The 20973-nt window shown below is 39.0% G+C and overlaps 1 protein-coding gene across 1 annotated transcript in view; it reads right to left on the reverse strand.

Moving 5' to 3' along the window:
• The window catches only part of RASGRF2 (Ras protein specific guanine nucleotide releasing factor 2), a 266419-nt gene that overhangs the window by 127348 nt on the left and 118098 nt on the right, over positions 1-20973 (reverse strand). Inside the window, exons 8-12 of the mRNA XM_040239434.1 lie at positions 18594-18703; positions 17568-17686; positions 11763-11923; positions 10746-10812; positions 10077-10213 (exon numbers count right to left, since the gene is read on the reverse strand). Of these exons, the coding sequence (XP_040095368.1) occupies positions 10077-10213; positions 10746-10812; positions 11763-11923; positions 17568-17686; positions 18594-18703 (594 nt within the window). The remainder of the gene's footprint in view (positions 1-10076; positions 10214-10745; positions 10813-11762; positions 11924-17567; positions 17687-18593; positions 18704-20973) is intronic.

Consider the following 20973-nt stretch of genomic DNA (forward strand, 5'->3'; position numbering starts at 1 on the left):
GTCTCAGGGCTATAGATTTTATGTTTAGATATTCTATTTGGTTCTTTGAAAGTTAAATCTGGATCCTTTTTACATAGTGATCTTTTCTTTCCTTTCTTCTTCCTTCCCTCCTTTCCTTTCATACTTTATTTTAAATCTTTTAAACCTGTCTTCTCTAAGTTATCACTCTATTAGATGAAGTTCCAGCAGTGCTAATTATACTGCTTAACTGAGTCTTCTGACTCTCATTCATGATAGATCAGTTACTCAAAAGATTTGTAATTTTTGATTTTGAGCACATTGTCATGAGCCCTGAACTGTTGAAGTGTTGCTAATCCAGTGACTTTGTGTTTCCTTTTACCAAGCATTCTTGGGTTAGTACCAGTCCAAAAATTGTTACTGCATTAATTTCTCAGTTTGGAATTTTTACAACATGTGAATATTGTGAATCTGAATTTCAAATCCACAGGCCAGAAATGCATTTGTGTTTCTCAAAGGAGATTTTTAAAAATTCAGAACCCAAGACAAAGACAGACTTCTTTATGATTTCCCAGGCCAAATGGGTATTTTTTTTGAGTTCTTATTTCATGCACGGGACTGCCTTCCAATCAGGCTTTAAACAGAAATCTCAGTTCCTTTAAGGGGCCCAAGGCTAACCCTCACTCCTTTAGTTAATACCCCTCAGGCATGGGACCAATAACCAGACTTAAATCATTCTCAAGTCTCTGTCTTCAGTTTACATGCTGCTTGCTCTGACTCTAAATTTCCCTGTTATTTCTGGCAACTAGAGATTTCCTTTTATATTTAAAAATATCATCAATGAATTAAATTTTTTATTATACTGATTTTATGTATTAAATATTTCTTTAAAAATTTATTTATTTATTTATTTTACTTTATAATATTGTATTTTTTGCCATACATTGACTTGAATATTTCTGATTTTGTAGCCAGAGGGGATCTAAATCAGTACAGTCCTCCACACTGCCAGAATTGAAACTTGAGATAAATGTTTTAGATCCAAATGAGAAGATTTATGTGACCACTTTTGAACATCTTATTATCCAGTGTCAGATCTCATTTCGTAAATCTATTTGATTCATTGTGTCAAGCATTAAATTATTTTCAATAGGAAGAAAAAGAAATTTTTACTTACACTCAAGTCTCAGAGGAAATATACATGCAATCTGAACCAGAGATCAAAAGACCATGTAATAAAAAAATCACATTTAATTGTACAAAAAGGTCTTTGATAACTGACACATCTATCTGTGGGATGGATGAATATATATACATATATATATATATATACACACACACATATACAGGTATGTTGCTGTTGATTAGCAGCTAAGTTTTGCAACCCCATGGACTGTAGCTGGCCAGGCTCCTCTGTCCCTAGGATTTCCCGGGCAATAATATTGGAATGGGTTGCCATTTCCTTTTCTAAGGGATCTTCCCAATCCAAGGAGTGAACCCGCATCTCCTACATTAGCAGGCAAATTCTTTACCACTGAGCCACCAGGGAAGCCCATACTCACATATACATACACATGTAATAAAATATATTATGGTATATTTATAACAGAGAAGTGGTTTTGAAATGGACTCTTTACCTATTAGAGGTTCCACAGACAGGGTTCAGTGACAACATGATTTTGAACAAACAGGATTCCTAGGGGCTCTGGGTTTACCAATTCTACTTCAACCAGAATATTTTGCTTTTATCTCACTTCCATTTGGTATTTTCAGTACTGTTGCACTGAAGAAAAGAGTTCTCTTCCAGAAAGAAAGTTAAACTGCAATAGAATTTTTATTTATGAATGTGTGTATGAATATAGTAGTATTTATATTGAAAGTATATATTCATAATCATATAAGCACATATCTTGTGTTGGGGAGAAGAGACTGAGCCCTGGGAAAATGAATCCAATTCACTCAGTTAAAAGAGAAAGACATGGAAATAGCCAGGGTGTCATATAACTTTAAGGACACAATTTATGTGAATTACTATAAACCTTAAAATCAGTAAGATAACAAAAGCAGATTCCTAGATCATGGCTATTCTAGTTCACTTTGTGATGACTATGACTAGGGGATAGAGGACTGGGAATATGCATATTTATAAAAGCCCCAGGTAATTAAAAAATTTTTTTATTGGAGGATAATTGCTTTATAATTTTGTGCTGGTTTCTGCCATACATCAACATGAGTCAGCCACAGGTATGCATATAGCCCCTCCCTCTTGAATCTCTGTCCCATCTCCCACCCCATCCTACTCCTCTAGATTGTCACAGAGCACTGGGCTGAGCTCCCTGTATCACACAGCAGATTCCTACTAGCTATCTATTGCACGTATGGTAATGTGTATGCTTCCATGCTACTCTCTCAATTCCCCTACTATCTCCTTACCACACAGTGCGCAAGCCTCTTCTCTGTCTGTGTCTCCACTGATGCCCCTACCCTACAAATAGATTCATCAGTACCATCTTTCTAGAGTCCACACACATGCGCTGCTGCTAGTGCTAAGTCACTTCAGTCCTGTCTGACTCTTTGTGACCCTGAGGACTGTAGCCTGCCAGGCTCCTCTGTCCATGGAGTTCTCCAGGCAAGGACACTGGAATGGGTTGCCATGCCATCCTCCAGGGGATCTTCCCAACCCAGGGATTGAACCCTTATCTCTTATTTCTCCTGTACTGGCAAGCAGGTTCTTTACCACTAACCCAACCAGAAATACAATATTTGTCTTTCTCTTTCTGACTTACTTCACTCTGTACAATAGGCTCTAGGTTCATCCACCTCATTAGGACTAACTCATATGTGTTCTTTTTTTAATAGCAGAGTAAAGGTCCATCTAGTCAAGGCTATGGTTTTTCCAGTAGTCATGTGTGGATGGGAGAGTTGGACTATAAAGAAAGCTGAGCGCTGAAGAATTAATGCTTTTGAACTGCGGTGTTGGAGAAGACTCTTGAGAATCCCTTGGACTGCAAGGAGATCCAACCAGTCCATCCTAAAGGAGATCAGTCCTGGGTGTTCATTGGAAGGACTGATGTTGAAGCTGAAACTCCAATACTTTAGCCACCTGATGCAAAGAGCTGACTCATTTGAAAATACCCTGATGCTGGGAAAAATTGAAGGTGGGAGAAGAAGGGGACGACAGAGGATGAAATGGTTGGATGGCATCACCGACACAATGGACATGAGTTTGGGTAAACTCCGGGAGTTGGTGATGGACAGGGAGGCCTGGTGTGCTGCAGTCCATGGGGTCACAAAGGGTCGGACACCACTGAGCAACTGAACTGAATTGAATATTCCATTGTGTCTATATATATATACATCACAATTTCTGTATCCAGTTTTCTGTTGGACATCTAGGTTGCTTCCATGTCCTAGCTATTGTAAAGAGTAGTGCAATAAACACTGGGATACATGCATCTCTTTCAATTAGGTTCTCTCAGGGTGTGGTGGCTCAGTGGAAAAAAGTCTGCCTGCACTGCAGGAGACACAGGAGATGCGGGTTCAATCCCTAGGCTGGGAAGATCCCCTGGAGGAGGGCATGGTAACCCACTCCAGTATTCCTGCCAGGAAAATCCCATGGACAGAGGAGCCTGGCAGGCTACAGTCCATGGGGTCACAAAGAGTCAGACATGACTGAGTGACTAGGCACATGCCCAGTAGAGGGATTGTTAGACCCAGGTAATTTTGAAGCAGTTGGTCCTTGAAGGCAGGCTGACAATGCCTTTTGCAGCAGCGTTTTTGTTTGTTTGTTTGGGCTTTTGTTTTGCTTTGTTTTCCTTTTTTTTGACTGTACCACACAGTTTATGGGACCTTAGTTCCCTGACCGGGGATGGAACCTGTGCCCTCTGCAGCGGAAATGCGGAGTCCTACCCATTGGACTACCAGGGAATTCCCTCTAGCAGGCTTTTCGGCAGCTCCTGCTTAAGGAAGTATCTGGTCAAAGGTCAGTAACCTACTGCATCACCATAACTTTCTATCTTCCTAATACGTCTAAAGAGTGGGAAGAAAAGTAAACTCAACTTTTCTCTTAATTACCTTTTTGTATTAAAGTAAAAAATTCCCTATTGATTCCAGAGAAGCTATTTTAAGGGAGGAAGCATGTCAGTGTGCTACAAATTTGTCTATATTTTGACACATCTGCCCAAACCAAGAAGCTCAGAGGTGAATTTTAATTCTGCATTTTAGTTAATACCCATAATTACAGAAAAATCTGTTTAATACTCCATTATGTATCACAGTAAGACATGCACAGATGAATGCACCATACTGAAATGAACGGTCAACTCTTCAGCCTCAAATTTTTCCCTATAAATAGATGAAAAAGGGAAGAATTACTGGTCAAGACCATTAACCACTTGCACATTTTGTTGGAGGCACCAACGGTTAATTATGACCTTGCTGGTGGAGCTAAAAGTATAATGAATCATTCAAGCAATTGTTACTTCTAAAAATTACAGCTTCAAAGAGAGAGGCCTGACAAAGCTAAAAGTCTTAATTTTCATACAGAGTTCTCTATGTGAAAGTGGGACTGTGTCAATACTTAGGCACTACGTTATTATTTCAAGTAAGAGCTACGTGTGATTAGTATAACATGGTACAATGGTTTAGCAAGGTGGAGTCAAATTAAGCCAGAAAAAATTAAAATTATGCAAAACAAAAAAAATGACAAAGAGAAGGACAAAATCATGGAGAATATATTCATAATTTAGATCGAAAGAAATGTTTATTTCCCTAGGACAGGGAAGGATATCTACAAACATAGCCCCAACAAATCAATGTCCATCTGGCATAAACAGACAAGAAATAGATATGGTGGAAAATGTTAGTCTCACTGATAATTGCAGAAGTAATTAAAACCACTAGGAAGGAATTCCACTTTTCCATTAAACGAGGAAATGTGACAAACATGACAAGATTCAGCCCTGGCAGGACTTAGAAGAGACGAGTTACATGTTTCTTGGGGTGTTTTGGCAGTCTGTCGAGTCATGAATCAGGAAACCATGAAAGTGGTCAGGCCCCCTTCACCAGGCCTATACCTGTGGGTAAGATACACCAACAAGGGGCCTTGAAAGGAGCAGTAACTCTTGGTGCAAAGACGGCTAGCACCACCCCAACGTACATTAGTGCTGAAACTTGGAAATTGCCCGTATGCCTAGTTATTCAGAAAGAGCTAGAAAAGTGGTAAGTTAACATGATGCATGCTTAGTTACACAGTCATGTTGGACTCTTTGGGACCCCATGGACTGCAGCCCACCAGGTTCTGTCCGTGGGATTTCCTAGCCAAGAATACTGGAGTGGATTGCTATTTCCTTCTGCAGGGGATCTTCCTGACCCAGGGACCGAACCCACATTTTCCGCATTGGTAAGCAGATTCTTTACCTGCTGAGTTATCAGGGAAGTCTAAGTTAACATGGTAGGATAAACATATATTAACATTAGGAGACACAGATACAAAGAACTCATAGGAATATAGGAAGATGAAAAAGGAAAAAATGATGCACATATGCACCTCAAGTCAAGTGAAGTCGCTCAGTCGTGTCCGACTCTTTGCGACCCCATGGACTGTATGTAGTCTACCAGGCTTCTCCGTCCATGGGATTCTCCAGGTAAGAATACTGGAGTGGGTTACCATTTCCTTCTCCAGGGGATCTTCCCGACCCAGGGATCGAACCCAGGTCTCCCGCGTTGGAGGCAGACGCTTTAACCTCTGAGCCATCAGGGAAGCCCATACATGCACCTAGAGGCAAACTATTGAATTATTTTTGTATGGCAGGATTGTGAAGGTTTCAGAGATGAAAATATTTGATTTTCAGAACAGAGTTTCTCAAATGTAATGTGCAAAAGTGATCAGTGGAGCCTGTTAAACCTGAGGGGGTGTCTGGAATGTGGGTTCAGGAATCTGCATTAAAATAAAAAACCTTCAGGTAATTATCTGTGAAAGACACTTTGATAAATATTTATTTAGTGATCTGGGTGCTGGGAGTATTTCTGGTTCCTTTTTGTATCCATATTTTTACATATACATGATAAAATATTAAAAGGTACATTTCAAGCATTCGGTAGGCTCGTCTTATCAATAATGAATATGCCCAGAGGCATGTTTGGGAGACTGACAAATTTCATCAATGTATATATAGCATACAGATTCCCCCATAAAATGAAAATGTTTTAAGTGGAGAACAAAGTCCAGTTGAGATGCAGGCTGCTGGGCAGTAAACTAGGCTCGACTGATAGTGGAGCACTCTGTCCCCACCACCCACCATTCAAACCCTGCATCAGGAAAATCACTAAGTGTCTCAGAACACTCACTACCTGGCTCAACACTTTTTTTTTAATTCGAGTGTAATTGCTTTACAACGTTGTGCTGGTTTCTGCTGCCCAATGAAGTGAATCAGCTATATCCATACATATGTTTCCTCCCTCTTGAGCCTCTGTCCCTCCCCCACATCCCAGGCCCTAGGTCATCACAGAGCACGGACAGCAGCTTCCCAGTAGCTAGCTATTTTACACACAGTAGCGTACCTAAGTCACACTTTATCTCCCAATTCATCTCACCCTCCCCTCACTGGGTCCCCCTGTCTGGTCTCCATGTTTACATCTCTATTCCTGCCCTGGAACTAGGTTCATCTGTACCATTTTTCTAGATTCCACACATGTGCATTAATATATGATGTTTGTTTTTCTCTTTCTGACTTACTTCACTCTGTTTGATAGACTCTGGGTCCCTCCATATCTCTACAAATGACCCAATTTCATTCCTTGTTATGGTTGAGTAATATTCCAGTTTATATGTGTACCATAACTTCTTTTAGAAGCAGTTGACTCATAGCCACTCCCTCCTCTTTGACACATTTCCCTCATTTGACTTGCAAGACCCCACACCCTCTCGGCTAGCCTCCAATTGCACTACTGGTTCCTTCTCTTCTTTGCTGTTCTCCGTGACTCCTCACTCACTCCACAGGCTTCTCCTCATTTCTATCTATAGTAACTCCCTGGGTGATCTCAACAGTCTCGTGGCCTTAAATATCATCTAAATGGCAGAGAGTTTCACACATGGATCTCCCTCCAAGCACTGAGTGTCCATACCCCACTGCTTACTTAACAACTCCATTGAAATTACTTCCCCCCTTTCCACTTTCCCTCTCAACGTTTCCCTTCAGCCACATCTAGTGACAGTGAAGTGAAGTCGCTCAGTCGTGTCTGACTCTTAGCGACCCCATGGACTGCAGCCCACCAGGCTCCTCCATCATGGGATTTTCCAGGCAAGAGTACTGGAGTGGGGTGCCATTGCCTTCTCCACCTTCATGCTATTGCTCAAAATATATTGCCTCCTACTCTAGAGTACTTGCAGAGGCTGTTCCCTCCATGTGGAATGACTTTCCCTTTGTTACATATCTGCATGGTATTTCCATCACTCGCCACAGTCTTTGTTTACATGTTGTCTTCAAAATGAGATGATCACCTTTTCAAAATTGTACTGACCCACACCTACCTCCAGTAGCCCAATCCTTCTCAACCTTCCCTATCACCTTCTAACATACAATATTATATATTTATTATCTTTACCTTGTTTTCAGTTTCCCCACACTAGACTGTAAGCTACACAAGGTCAGGGAATTTTTGTTGTTCTCTCCTGTCCACGATATATCACAAGCACCAAGATAGTGCCTGGCATATGTTACCACTGCATAAATATATTTGTTGAATGGCTGAAATTTTAAGTATCAAAACCACTTAAGGTTCTACTGAACACAGTAAGTTCATATCATGATATCACTGTCACTCAGAAAGGCACAATTTCCTGTTGTTTCCTTCTCCAATTCAATTGTACATATAATCTAGTACACTAGTGTATTAGCCATAGAAACTTGGAGAAATAGGAAGAAATTGCACACCTAACTCAAGATGTAGTCTACGTGTGTACTCAGTCACGTCCAACTCTTAGCTACCCCATGGACTACAGACTGCCACATTACTCTGACCATGGAATTTTTCAGGTAAGAATATTGGAGTGGGTTGCCATTTCCTGCTAAAATGTAGTCTAAATAGAGAGAATCACTGCTTCTGGGAGGCAAAGTATTAGATCCTTTCTTTAAAGGACTTGGCATAGAATCATTCATACACCTCAAGGGTCTTTTCTCTCTTAGCGATGCTTCACCTGGCCCCCTAAGTAAGATCGTTTTAAGTTTTTATCAGCTCTGAATCTTAGGCACCCCAGTTATATCATAAGGCAGAAACGATAAGAAGCTGGATAAGAAGCTGGAAAAACATCTTTGTCTACAACTCTAATTGCCCCCATTCTTCCTACTTATCTTGGCTTCACAACACATACACAATTTTGTTGCATTAAGTTGTCTACTTCCCTTTCTTCTCTACTAATCTGTCTGTCTCCTTGAGAGCAGGGATTGTTGCCAAACCCTTGGTACCTACACAATGCCTGGTAGCACAGGGTGATTGCTCAGTTAACGTTCACAGAATTAATGACTGACTCAGAGTTTCTTAAGGTAAAAGATGCATTCCACAGACTTAATTACAGTATTAATTCATACAGCTCAGAGCTAATGAAAGTATTAGTAAATCACCATAAGTGTGTAATTATGTAAATATACATGATCCCATATTTTTGTTTCTTTGTTAACCAGAAAAGAAGCACCTTGACTTCAGCTGTTTATTCATCATCAAAACAGTCCTGGAAGAAAAGCAGTAAAAATCCAGAATTCCAGTAGAGGACATTTAGAGTGGTAATAAAAGACCTGGATTAGGTTTGAGTTATGAGCCAGCACAGTTGTATAACTTTGGACAAATGCTTATTAACCTTCTGAACCTCAGTTTTCATACCTGTGAAATGGGACTACTGTTTCTGTTTACCTTCAGAATATTATATTGTAAAGGACAAATGAGATTAAGTCTGGTAAAACTTCTTTGACATATAAAAATAATTTACTTGTACATTCATGTTCTATTTTTGCTTTTCAGTCACTTAGAAAAAAATTAAGGGGTTTTCCTGGGGTCCAGTGGTTAAGACTCTGCCCTCCCAACATAGAGGGCACAGGTTCAGTCCTTGGTCGGGGACCTAAGATCCTGCATGGCTCATGACAAGGCCAAAAAAAAAATTTTTTTTAATTTGTTTTTTAAAAAAGAAAAAAATAACTATCTGAAAAACTATGATATATTTATAGTTCATATTTATATCTAAGGCATATATAAATTACTAAGAGCTCTTCAGAAAAGGAAGACAATGAGATCTATAACATATGCCTTTCCTGTTTGCCCTAATCATCCTTTAGTCAACAACTCTGAAGATGATTAAGCTTTAATATTTTCCTTCACAGCTTCCCTTTTCACCTAGATTGGTTAATGGAGCCAAAATTAATGTGGAGCTTGGCTTGAAAAATGCTCAAGTCCAATCATCACTAGTTTTGACATTTTTTTCAAATCCTGAACAAATGTAGCAATTCCCTAACCAGGCAGTGCTGTCAAGGAAAGGTAAGCAAATCTGTTCCCTAACTTTTTCTATATAAAATATAGGAACTCATTTTCAGGCATCATACTACAGGCAGTATCTCTTTTTTTTATTTGATTCCCCAGTCCTTGTTAGCTATTTTTACATCTCTCACCATTTTGCTATCTCAGCAACAAATAAGCAAAAAAAAAAAAAAAAGAATCTAATGACGTCACTGGAGAATTTACTACTCACGGGGCAATTTTAACACTCTCCAAACAAACAAACAAAATCACTGTCCAACACAAGTGTATGCTGGCTTGTACAAAAATGCCCAGGACGCAAAATACAATGACAACATTTAGGTAAATTTTAAACAAACAAACAAACAACAACAAATGATTCAATACATGAAGACAATGACCACAGCAACCAGATATAATTTTCTAACAAAAATATATTGACTTAAAACTGTGGATTCATGTCAATGTATGGCAAAACCAATACAGAATTGTAAAGTAAAATAAAAAATAAATAAATTAAAAAAAAAAAAAAAAAACACTGTGTCCCAAAAGTTTATGCTGTGAAATTTAAAACACAAACAAAAACCAACTTGGGGCCAAAGTCACTTGCTTACCTGACTGATGTCACTTGTCCAGGCAGCTTTTTCCTGGCGGGAAGGTGCTAACAAGACCACAGTGAAAGGGGCAGCGTCAGGAGGCTCCACCACTATTTTGAAATCCAAGTGTCCAAACACTTGGCCAGAACCTTTGGCTTCAACACACGTAAACCAAACAATTAGATGTGAATACAAAAATATGAGTGATAACTGCTTTCTCAAGGCCCTAGTAATACAACCAACGTGCATTTAAGTCCAGAATCTCCTCTTAATGATACAGTACTTATCAAGCATGGGGACAGCTTTGCTAAGCTCATAAGCAGATGAAAAAGCTGAGGTCGGTGGGTTACTCAAGACTAGGGTCCTGCTCTCCTTGTCAACTCATGGCTTTTTAAAAATTTTCCATAAATTACAGAATTCCAACATTCTAATTCAATTACTTTCTTCTCTGCTGCTGCAAAGTCACTATCATGAGACAAATTCAGTAAAACGTAAATTTCCAAAGATGGCTTAACTAGGGTCACAGGTTAAATGGTTCAACAGAATTTTTCATATATAAATGAATTCAGGGAATTTATTCTTAATATCTTTCCTGTCTCCTGCAGCAGCTCTTCTTAACTATCAATGAATAAAAACCACAGGACTATTTAATGCTAATATAATTCTAAGTGATAGAATGTGACTTACAGTCATCATCGCTCGCATCAGGCTCCTCGACCAAGGTACATTCTATTAGAGACAGAACTCCACCTGTCTGGAAACAGACCAATTTTTCATTAAGAGGCTGAGAGTCTTGCATAGGTTGGGAAGCTGTGATTTGTAAACCCTATATTCGAACTGCCACAGAAGAAACAGCAATTCAGTCTTGAAACTAATTTTTCATAGAGCCCAAAATTAAATTAAATGTGTAAAAGTAATTGAATTCATTAAGCTTCATGATTCTTCCCCACCATCTGATTTCACTCCCAACATCTGTAAAATTTAACGAGTTGGTCTATGGGAGATTCTATGGCACCTCAGAGGCCCCCACAGAGTGAATGCAGTGCAGCAAAGGGTAGAACTCTACAACCAGTAAGTGACTTAAGCAGTGAACTCTGCTGTTGTGATGCTGGATAACATTTTCAGGCATTAATAACAGAAGGTACAGATAGGCAAACTTTTCCTGTAAAGGGCCGGCTAGTAAATCGTTTAGGCTTTGCAAGCCATATGATCTCACCACTGCTTAAATTTGCCATTTTAAAAAGCATGAAAACAGCCAGGTACAATAAGGAAGGAAATGAATTGTGGCTGTGTTCCAATAAAACTTTATTATTAAAAAGAGGCAGCAAGCTGTGGGCCGTAGTTCTCTCACTCTTGGTACTGAGTAAGATAAAATAGCATTTAGTGAATATTACACAATCAGTACAATGCAGTCATTTGACAAGATTTTTGAGCTCAGTCAACAACTAGTAATTTTGTCCAGGTTATGATTTTAATTGCCCTATTTTATGGCAATTGCACTTAAATTTCTATTACTTTGGATTTAACTGACAACAAAGTAAAATACTGTTAACTCATGTACGTCAAGGTTGGCAACTGTATATTACCTCACCATGATATCATAATAATCTATTTTATGATAGCAGGCATGGGACAGTCACAATTAAATTAACCTCAATGCCTCTTAAGTGCACAGAACCTAAATGGAATATGTAAAACCAGTACCTTGAGCAGATGCAGCTTTCCTCCTGAACTTCTTGTACAAATTAAAAAGTGTTTTGTAAACAAGAAGCACTGTCTTTCTCCTTCCTTTTTCAAAGACAATGAACCCAGGCGAACTTTACTAAGTTTCCCTCTCTCAACGGAAGGTACTTGAATAAGAGAACCTGGTGATCACAAAAGTGAAGAACACACAGCAATTAAAATTCTGTCAAGTGAGAGCAGTTCCTGATGCAAAAACACTAGGACCTGTTTCCCAAGAAATCAAGGAATTTTTTTGATGCACCATCGGAACAAGCAAATCCCTTGCACTTTGATCAGAAGAAGCAATGCATTGCTATGCTTTACGAGTCACACCAATTCTTACTATTTTTGTAGAACACTTTAGATTTGATTATTTATATATAAGCTGGAAAATAAATTTAAAACAAAGCCATACTGAATTCAAAGAATGAGACATTTCTGCCTTCTGTCCTTCATAATCTGATCTTTTTCAATTTATTTACATAAGAATAAGAGTACATATTGTATAATTACATATAGTAATAAAACAACATAATAAAAAGCAAATCAAATTTGTTTTTCCTAAAGCAATGAAGGTAGATAAATAGCATTAATATAGCCTACTTCGTATTTAAAAACATGATGCACATTTATAATGTACATTTTTAAATGTACATTATAAAAATACACAGATTATACAATTCAACACAATTTAGTGAAGGGCTGTTTCTAAAGGGCAGTTATTTCAGGTTACATTTAAATTATATGTGATAAAAATTCTTTGTGAAATCTACATGGAAAAGAAACCACATAAATTCTATATGCAGAACACTCCTGTGAGGGAAACAATCCTCCATTCAAGAAGCTAAGCACAGATTTTATATAATTTCCCTCTAATTATGACCTCCTGCTCTCCTCAAAAAGAAATTCTAATTTAAATATCAACCAAAAAACACTAAGAAAGATGCTTGCAAATACATTGCCTCTGACTTCTGAAATGCTCTGAGTCAGTACTATTTCTTTTTTTTTTTATAGCTTTGATTTTACTATTTCTACTATTTGTATAATTCACCACCTACCCCAAATGTAGCTTTACGAAGGCTCCTATCAGCCTCATAAGAACTATTAAATGACTCTTCATCACTTAATTATGAACAGTGGTCATCACTAAGAGATGAGACTATAGGCAACTTTATTTTCCTCTTCAAACATTTCCTAGGTTTCCTGATTGGTTTTTTTAAATTGTGTTTTTGGAATATAAATCTATGATTGTGGGTCACAAAACACTTACATTAACATATGACTATTCCAAACAGTACCTACCTTTACAGATATCTAAGGATGTGCAGGAGGTAAAACACCCAAATTTCCATGGGTCCCTGAATGCCACCCATTCAGGTGAGTGTTTAAGTGGCCTGCCTGACAGAGGCACAGTCATCGTCTATTTGGTGCCTAAAGAATAACACAGAGGTGGTCCCGGGGGAGGGCGTGGGACTGGGGAACAGGCGTGGGAAAGGGCTTGGCTCCAGTGATAGGAATGGGCAACAAGGAAGAGAGGTAGGTGGGAGCAAACTGGCAGAGAGCACAGAGAGCAAGTAATCAAATATGAGGAATAAAGGCAAGGTGAAAAAGCGGAAGGCAGAACGCTTAGAGGAGTAAATGAGCAAGTAAACGCCACAGAAGGATTGTACTTGTGAGACCCACTGGTGGAATCAAAGCCAGAGATCTTTCAGAGGACTTGGGTTATCCTGGCCAGGAGACGGTGGTGGATTCAGCAGCATAAAAACTGAAAGTCAGAAAGGGAATGGATGGGAAAAGACAGAAAGTTCTAGCTTTGCCATGGGCGGTCATGAGTCATCCAGACAGATGGGTTAGGGCCGAGCGGAAGACTGCAGCAGAGACAGGTGGACAAGTGGGCTTAAGGGTCGTTCTCAGAAAGGATATAACGGAGGCTAAGAAAACTGAATAATAATGTGTTTGTGGGTAAATGCTTCTAGTATTTAATGATTTTGTAAGTTGGAAATTTTAAAATACACTGTTAACTCATGCATTAGTCATTATTGTGAATTTTAGCTTTGAAGTAAAAAACCAAATGTTTCCTTGGCAACTATACACTAATACGCCTAATCTATAACTGCTCATCTTGGATCCAAATAGGAGACTATATGCATTAGGTATGCACAGAAATCTGTACATCTGAATTAGAAGTGAACAATTTCAACACTGGTTTATAAAATAATATTGAAAAAGATGTTAAGTGGGTTTTTTTTCACATTTCATCTTATGTTTGACATGATTTTTCAACACAACTATGAGACTTAAAGATTCCTTTCTAGTTACTACAAATAAGTGAAATCATTAGTCTTAATGATCCTTTGCATTACCATCGTCATCAGTCTATCTAATAACTGGGTTCAACTTTTACAAAAACTTGTTTTTCAGTCACTAAATTCCCATGGTGTGGCATTCAAGACTGGATAATGCCCTTAGTCTTATTCCATTCAGTAGTTAAAAAAGACTGAAGAACAATTTCCAGGTTATTGGATTAGGCATTCGAAAAGGTATAACTATTTCCAGACCCCATGTTACAATTTTCAGAGAACACTGGTACATTGAAAGTACATGATTTTGAGTCTGGGAATGATTAAAGTACCAGAAAGTTTCATGTTTCATTCTCAATGCATTTAGCTTTAAATTCGGTCACTCTATTTACTTTTCCTGATTCACCTTTCTACCAGACAACGATGACTATGTATAATGGATTTTGCACAAAATGTCAACTTACAGTGCCTTTATCTTCTAATAAATATTCATATATATTTCATGTTACTGAAAATAGAAACTTATTCCAAAATTTAGATCTTGGTTTTTAAAGTTTATGTCATAATCTCACTGACTCCAGTCGTTCTTATGAACATTTAATTTTCACAACAACCCTAAAAGACAGGTACTACTATTAAACCCACTTAGAAAGAGGAAGGAGCTTCCCTGGTGGCTCAGTGGTAAAGAATCTGCCTGCCAAGGCAGGAGGCGCAGGTTCGAGCCTTGGATCAGGAAAATCCCCTGGAAAAGAAAACGGCAACCCACTCCAGTATTCCTGCCTAGGAAACCCCATGGACAGAGCAACCTAGCGGGCCCCAGTCCATGGGGTCACAAAAGAGACACGACATACTGACTAAACAACAAAGAAAGGAAACTGGGGCTAAAAGAAGTTAAGTAAATTGTCCAGTATCACACAGCAAGGAAAGGGAGGAGAAAGGATTTTATTTCCATGATGTAGCTAGCTATACTATTATTGCCTCAAACATGTACAACATTTGCTCAAGAAACTTTGAAAAGATTTTGAAAATAAATGACAATGTCAGACCGCTGCTATGACACAGTCCTTTGCATCATACTCATCAACTATCTAGTAATTGGAATCAGTTTATAATAAAATAAGCTATTTCAACCAATAAATTCCCACGGATTGACATTCAAGATTGGCTATCACCCCTATTCAGAGTGGAGCTTTCAGACGACCTTATTTTTTCTAGTCCTCAGAATTAAAATTCATTTTAAGATTGAAAACACACATACATATGCAAATGTTTGCACTCATGCATTGAAAGTATCTAGTAAAAGTAATAATTGTAGCAACCAAAGCAAAACAACACAAACGTTCCAAATTGACTGTAATTGGATTACTTTCTACTTTCAGATTAAGGCCTGATTTCTTTTTAAACCACCTTTATTGAATAATTCCCAAACAGACTAACCAAACCAAACAACACAGAAAAATACTGCTGAAAGGCAAATCATTAATATCAATGTCAATACAGCAATAACATCAGATATATTAATAGCTGACAAAAGCTCCTCAAACAGGTGGTACAGAACAAGCAATAAATAAAATCTAGACATGAATCAAAGAGAGAGGTGGCTCATGATTGGTTTTTCTGGTGCAAGGAAAAAAAAAATAAGATTTCTTCACTGTATTCAACCTTCCAGCATTTTTCATCATAGATGCTTTTTTCCAACTTAGAAATATATTAAACGTTTATGTATAATAATAATACTCATCAATCCAAAGTCCTTTCAGAAATTGAATATTAGTTATAGAAACTTTTGTTTCCATTTTCACATATTACAAAGCTCAAGTCCTGTAGTAAGTATTTTTCGGTGGACTCCAAACATAAGAGAAATACAAAACAAGACAGCTGACATTCAAAGCTGCAGTTCAACAAGCAATTCAATTTAATCCATTGTCCGTATAATGGAAAGCATTGAACTAGGCAAGAGAGAATTCATAAATAGTACCCTTCAGAGTTACAGCAATTGTAAACACGTTGAAGAAGACAAGATGCACACACCAGGAGCAAAGGCGCTTGGAGATGAGGAGGAAAGTACACTCATTCACACTGGAGGGGAGAGGAGGGGAAGATGAGGAAATGTAAAAGGCTCTGATCTGAGCCTAGCAGGACAAGAGGACCTTCCACAGGCACAAGAAACATGGATGAGGGAATCGCTGGTCCCCAGGGGCCTACACATGTAAAGGCACAGAGGCAGACGATGCCAGAAAGGCAGGAAGCCAATATGGGGACGCAGTCTGTGAAGAGGAATGGAGGGGGAATTAGGAAGGCCTGCTGTTGTCAGCGTTATAGTCCACTATCACTTAAAGAAAAATTAATACTTCAAGTCAAAAATGCGAAAGGTATCATATCCTGAAATATACTTCCAAACTTTAACATATGTGTGACTTCTCTCCTTGTAAATAAATAATGGAAAATAGAACAGCATGTGTTAAATTTTTTAAGTGTTGTGTGCAAAAATTAATGTGTGCAGCACAAATAATGTCGTTTGATGAGGTAAAAAAAAATGTTTCAGGCAGCACATTTTGGTAGGCACTAGAAATGCAAATATCTTCAATTAATATTGGCACGTTATAAACAGAAACCACATTAAAGGTTAATTCTAGTTCCAAATGTATATGCCACTCCTCCCCAAGTTCAAAATTATGACTGTGTGCAATATACTGCCTGAAATCGACTCTGTGAGGGCATGTTCCCCTCCCTCAGGACACCTACACACTTGCAAAGAATTTCGAGTGTGGTTTACTTCGTGTAGTTTGTAATAAGAACCACGGAGGAATATGCACTGTCATGACATAGCTTCTCTACAACTTCCAGCATAAATATCTTCCACTCTTCAAAGGCTTAACTTACTGGGTGATGCCCCCAAAGCACACCCCTCAAACGTGATACCTTGGCCATCGCCAAAATATGGCAGGGCAAGTTGAGACATTTCATCTAGCAACTGGAGTTACCAACTGAATCAAGTCATATCATGTGGGGCCGATCCGGAAGTGCTGATGAAAAATGGGAACAAGAGGCAGCTGTTTTCACTGCGGACATTGTCCCCTCTCCTATGGGAAAGGGCTTTGAGTGAGGCAAGTTTCTCTCGGGCCTTTGCCTGGATGTCGTCACCACCTGGCACTGCCACTCCAATCGGCCAGACCAATCTGTCCTCCTTGGAGCTGCAGAGAATGTCCGGTCCACTGAGGAGAAGGGTCCAGTCTGAATGCAATTTACTGTCCCACTCGTGCTTTACTATTATTGTGTTGCTGTTTTTCATGGCCCCTGAAAAGAAACAGCACAAAGGTGGGCCTCAACCACAGCCTCGGTCAAGGCCATGGGGACGTCCTGCACGAACAGCATCAAGCAAACAGCTACATCAAGCCTGCTCCACAATGCTTTCCTGGATCTGCCTGTGATAACGTGACAGGTACAGAGACCACTTAGCTGGTGAGTCCGCTGAACAAGGACTTACCTTGGCGGATGAAAGTCTGGCTGGTGTCCAGCAAAATATCACAGCCCTCAACGATCATTCTTTCTATGGCAAGGTTCTTCCTTATGTTTTCGGTGTCGCTCACTTCATCATGCATGACCCTGTCAAATACAATACAGGACCACAATGAGAGATCTTCTATTATTCCAGTAGGTAAGCAACAGAGTTCCATCTGGGAAGCAAGGGTTTGACCTTGTATAAGTTTAACTGGAGATGTAGGGTAAGTCACACTGGACTTCTAAGCTTCATCAAGTCATGACTTAAAGCAAAGCAAATGGAGTATTCTGGGACTGTTGCTTATAAATGCAACAGGAAAGCAACACATTATTTTATGAACAGCTTCTTTCATTGAAATTAGGATGCCGTTTCTTAGAGGTGGAGCAAACTAGAGACCTTGATACTACATATACTATTTATATTTGTTCCTTATAAGTTAAAGGAACACAGCTGTAAAGAAATGCCTGAAACACTGAAAAGTCACTGATCAATCGAAAATATACATTCTCCAACTTCTTACCAAATATGAATATAAAAACGCAACTAACCATCTTCCTATTATAATGAAAGAAACGTGAATCTTTTCAAACTTAAACCAAACTGTGTCTAATCTCAATTATATAAACTTGAATGACATAAAATCATTTTCAAAGATTTTATATATATATAATTATACTTATTATATAAATGTTATATATATATATATATATATATATATATATATATATACTTTTTTTGGTGAAAATTAATGACCATGCTGACTGAGCACCATCTCAGAAGCTAGCATTTAATGTTCAGGGGAATCTGAGAAGCTGCTTTCATCTTGCTTCTTGTTCCTGTGGACATACACATTCAGTTCAGTTCAGTTGCATCCAACTCTGCGATCCCATGGACCACAGCACGCCAGGCCACCCTGTCCATCACCAACTCCCAGAGTCTACATTAGGTCTTCACAAAAGACTGACATGCTGCTTTGCCATATCAAGCCTTTATTATAAATTCTTCACATACCTGGACAGTTCCTCTAGTTTGGATTTTGCAAACTCCAGACTTTTCCTCTCCACATGCTCATGGGGTGTATGAGCCAGGAGTTCATGAAGCGTGATGATATACCTGGGGATCTAGAAGCAAACCAAGGCCAGCGTGAGCAGGAGGGTCAGGTGAGTAACACTAACCTTCTCTACTGTGCCATCACCACTTCTGAAGAGCTCATCTCTACTCTGACACGTCTGATTGTTTTACAAATATATTTTAAAAAATAGTTATTTATTTGGCTGTACTGGGTCCTAGTTGCACATTTGGGATCTAGTTCCCTAACCAGAGATCAAACCCAGGCTCCCTGCATTGGGAGTACAGAGTCTTAGCCACTGGACCACTCAGTTTGAATATTAGGCTTCAAACAAATGTTTGAAGCCCCATAAACAAATATTTTTTTAAAATACATTTAAAATGAACTATGTTTCAAACCTCACACACGCGAAAACTTCACCAAGAACACATGAAGATGGTAAGGTACAAAGAAACAATGTTTCTTTAGATTTTTAATATAATCATACATTTCTCAATCATAATTTTTGAAAACTGGTTCATAGGGTAAAAGATACAGTTATCAGCAAGTCACTTGAGTCTGTATTTTAGATTTGTTTGTCTGTCTACAATTTTTAAATTGATAATCCTATTGCAATGTTCTCTTTAAGAATCAAAACGTGGGAAAAGATATGTTTACCCTTATTACATTCTGATCCTGCTTTACCTCAACTCATCCTTCTAGCAGTAAGCAGTACTGTTTAATTAGATCATTTGCTTATACTTTTATTAATGAACAGACTATCTATCTGAATTCTCTCAAAAGCAGAAACGCCACCAACCCTGTGGAGGATTTAATAGAACACAATGAAGAATTAACTCAAGTTAAATATGTTGATTTAACTCAACATGTTTTTTACTGGCTTATAAACAAAAAATTGTTAGACAGCAGGGGCATTGGGTTTAATTTTAATAAAAACCTGCATGAACAATACCTACCATAATGCTGCCCACTATGGGTCAGATTGGGAGTTTGAGGTTTGCATCCAATCCTCCAGCAAAACATAAGGATCATTTCCCCACTTTATGGACAAGGACGCAAGGCATGAAGAGGTTCCATAACTTGCCCAAAGTGGCCTCACAGTCAATGGCAGAGCCAACCGTGAGCCCAGTTCTGACCAGTACACTAGTCTACTGGGTGTCTCTGCAGGGACTGGGGTCTTACTCAGCCTTTGAAAGGACCTCTAAGAATGAAGAAAGTAAAGCAGCTTCCCAAGACTCTGTGGGTAGCTCCTTTCATGCTGACCTGAGGCACTGGCAGCTCTATCTACAAATCTGCTTTTCCTCTCTTGCCTTCACTGGGTCATTTGCTAATATTTACTGCATACCCAGATTACCCATGGGTACAGAGGGCAGTGCCCTAAGCGTAGACATCTATCAGCAGTTCATACTCTAGGATCATGTCCTAGAGACTGTCATCAAGTCAGGGTTTTGGAAGTGCAGTATCCTCAGTTATAGGAGGATGGGTCACAAGAGAACCCTTCCTCTGAAGCTCATGTGAGGAGGCTTTGTGCCTCTCTACCCCATAAACTTCTCACTAAGACAGCTGGTTGGGCCATTCCTCTTGGTAAAGGCTGCTGGGATAAGTATGCTTTCAAATATCCCTTTTGTACAATGCCATGACTGATAAAAGTTTGCCTCTAAGTTAGTAGTTCTACAAGAAAATCAAGGCAATCAATAGCTAAGGTACTCAATTTTTCATAACAAGTGGAGGGCAGGAGTGGGAGAGCCTGACTGCTTATAATGTTCTGAAAACCCACAAAACTAAGCTCAGTCAATAGCTTCATGATCCTCCTCCAATCATTAAATCTACTTTAGAAAGCTCTTTGGCTAAGTGTCAAGTGGATGGATTTGAAAGTAACTGGCCCGTCTCACTTTCTGGTGGAGAAACAAATAAGCCTGAAACTACCAAAAAGCAGGCTAAGGACTTCTGCAGAGAGAAATGGACAGTGCTCCAAAGAGCTCATCTGACATATTCAAGAACTGATTATAAAGCTGTCCTCCCAAAAGACCTTGGAGCTTCCCAGGTGGTAAAGCAAAAAAAAAATCCACATGCAAATACAGGAGACACAGGAGATGTAAAAGACAAGGGTTCGATACGTGGGTTGGGCCGGAAAAATCCCCTGGAGTAGGAAATGGCAACCCACTCCAGTATTCTTTCCTGGAAAATTCCATGGACAGAGGAACCTAGTGGGCTACAGTCCATGGGGTTGCAAAGAGTCAGATAAGACTGAGCGTGCATGTGCGTGCGCACACACACACACACACCCCATGGGGTCACAAAAAGTCAGATACAACTGAGTGC

This window comes from Oryx dammah, unplaced genomic scaffold (assembly GCF_014754425.2).
Source record: "Oryx dammah isolate SB20612 unplaced genomic scaffold, SCBI_Odam_1.1 HiC_scaffold_5, whole genome shotgun sequence".
NCBI lineage: Eukaryota > Metazoa > Chordata > Mammalia > Artiodactyla > Bovidae > Oryx > Oryx dammah.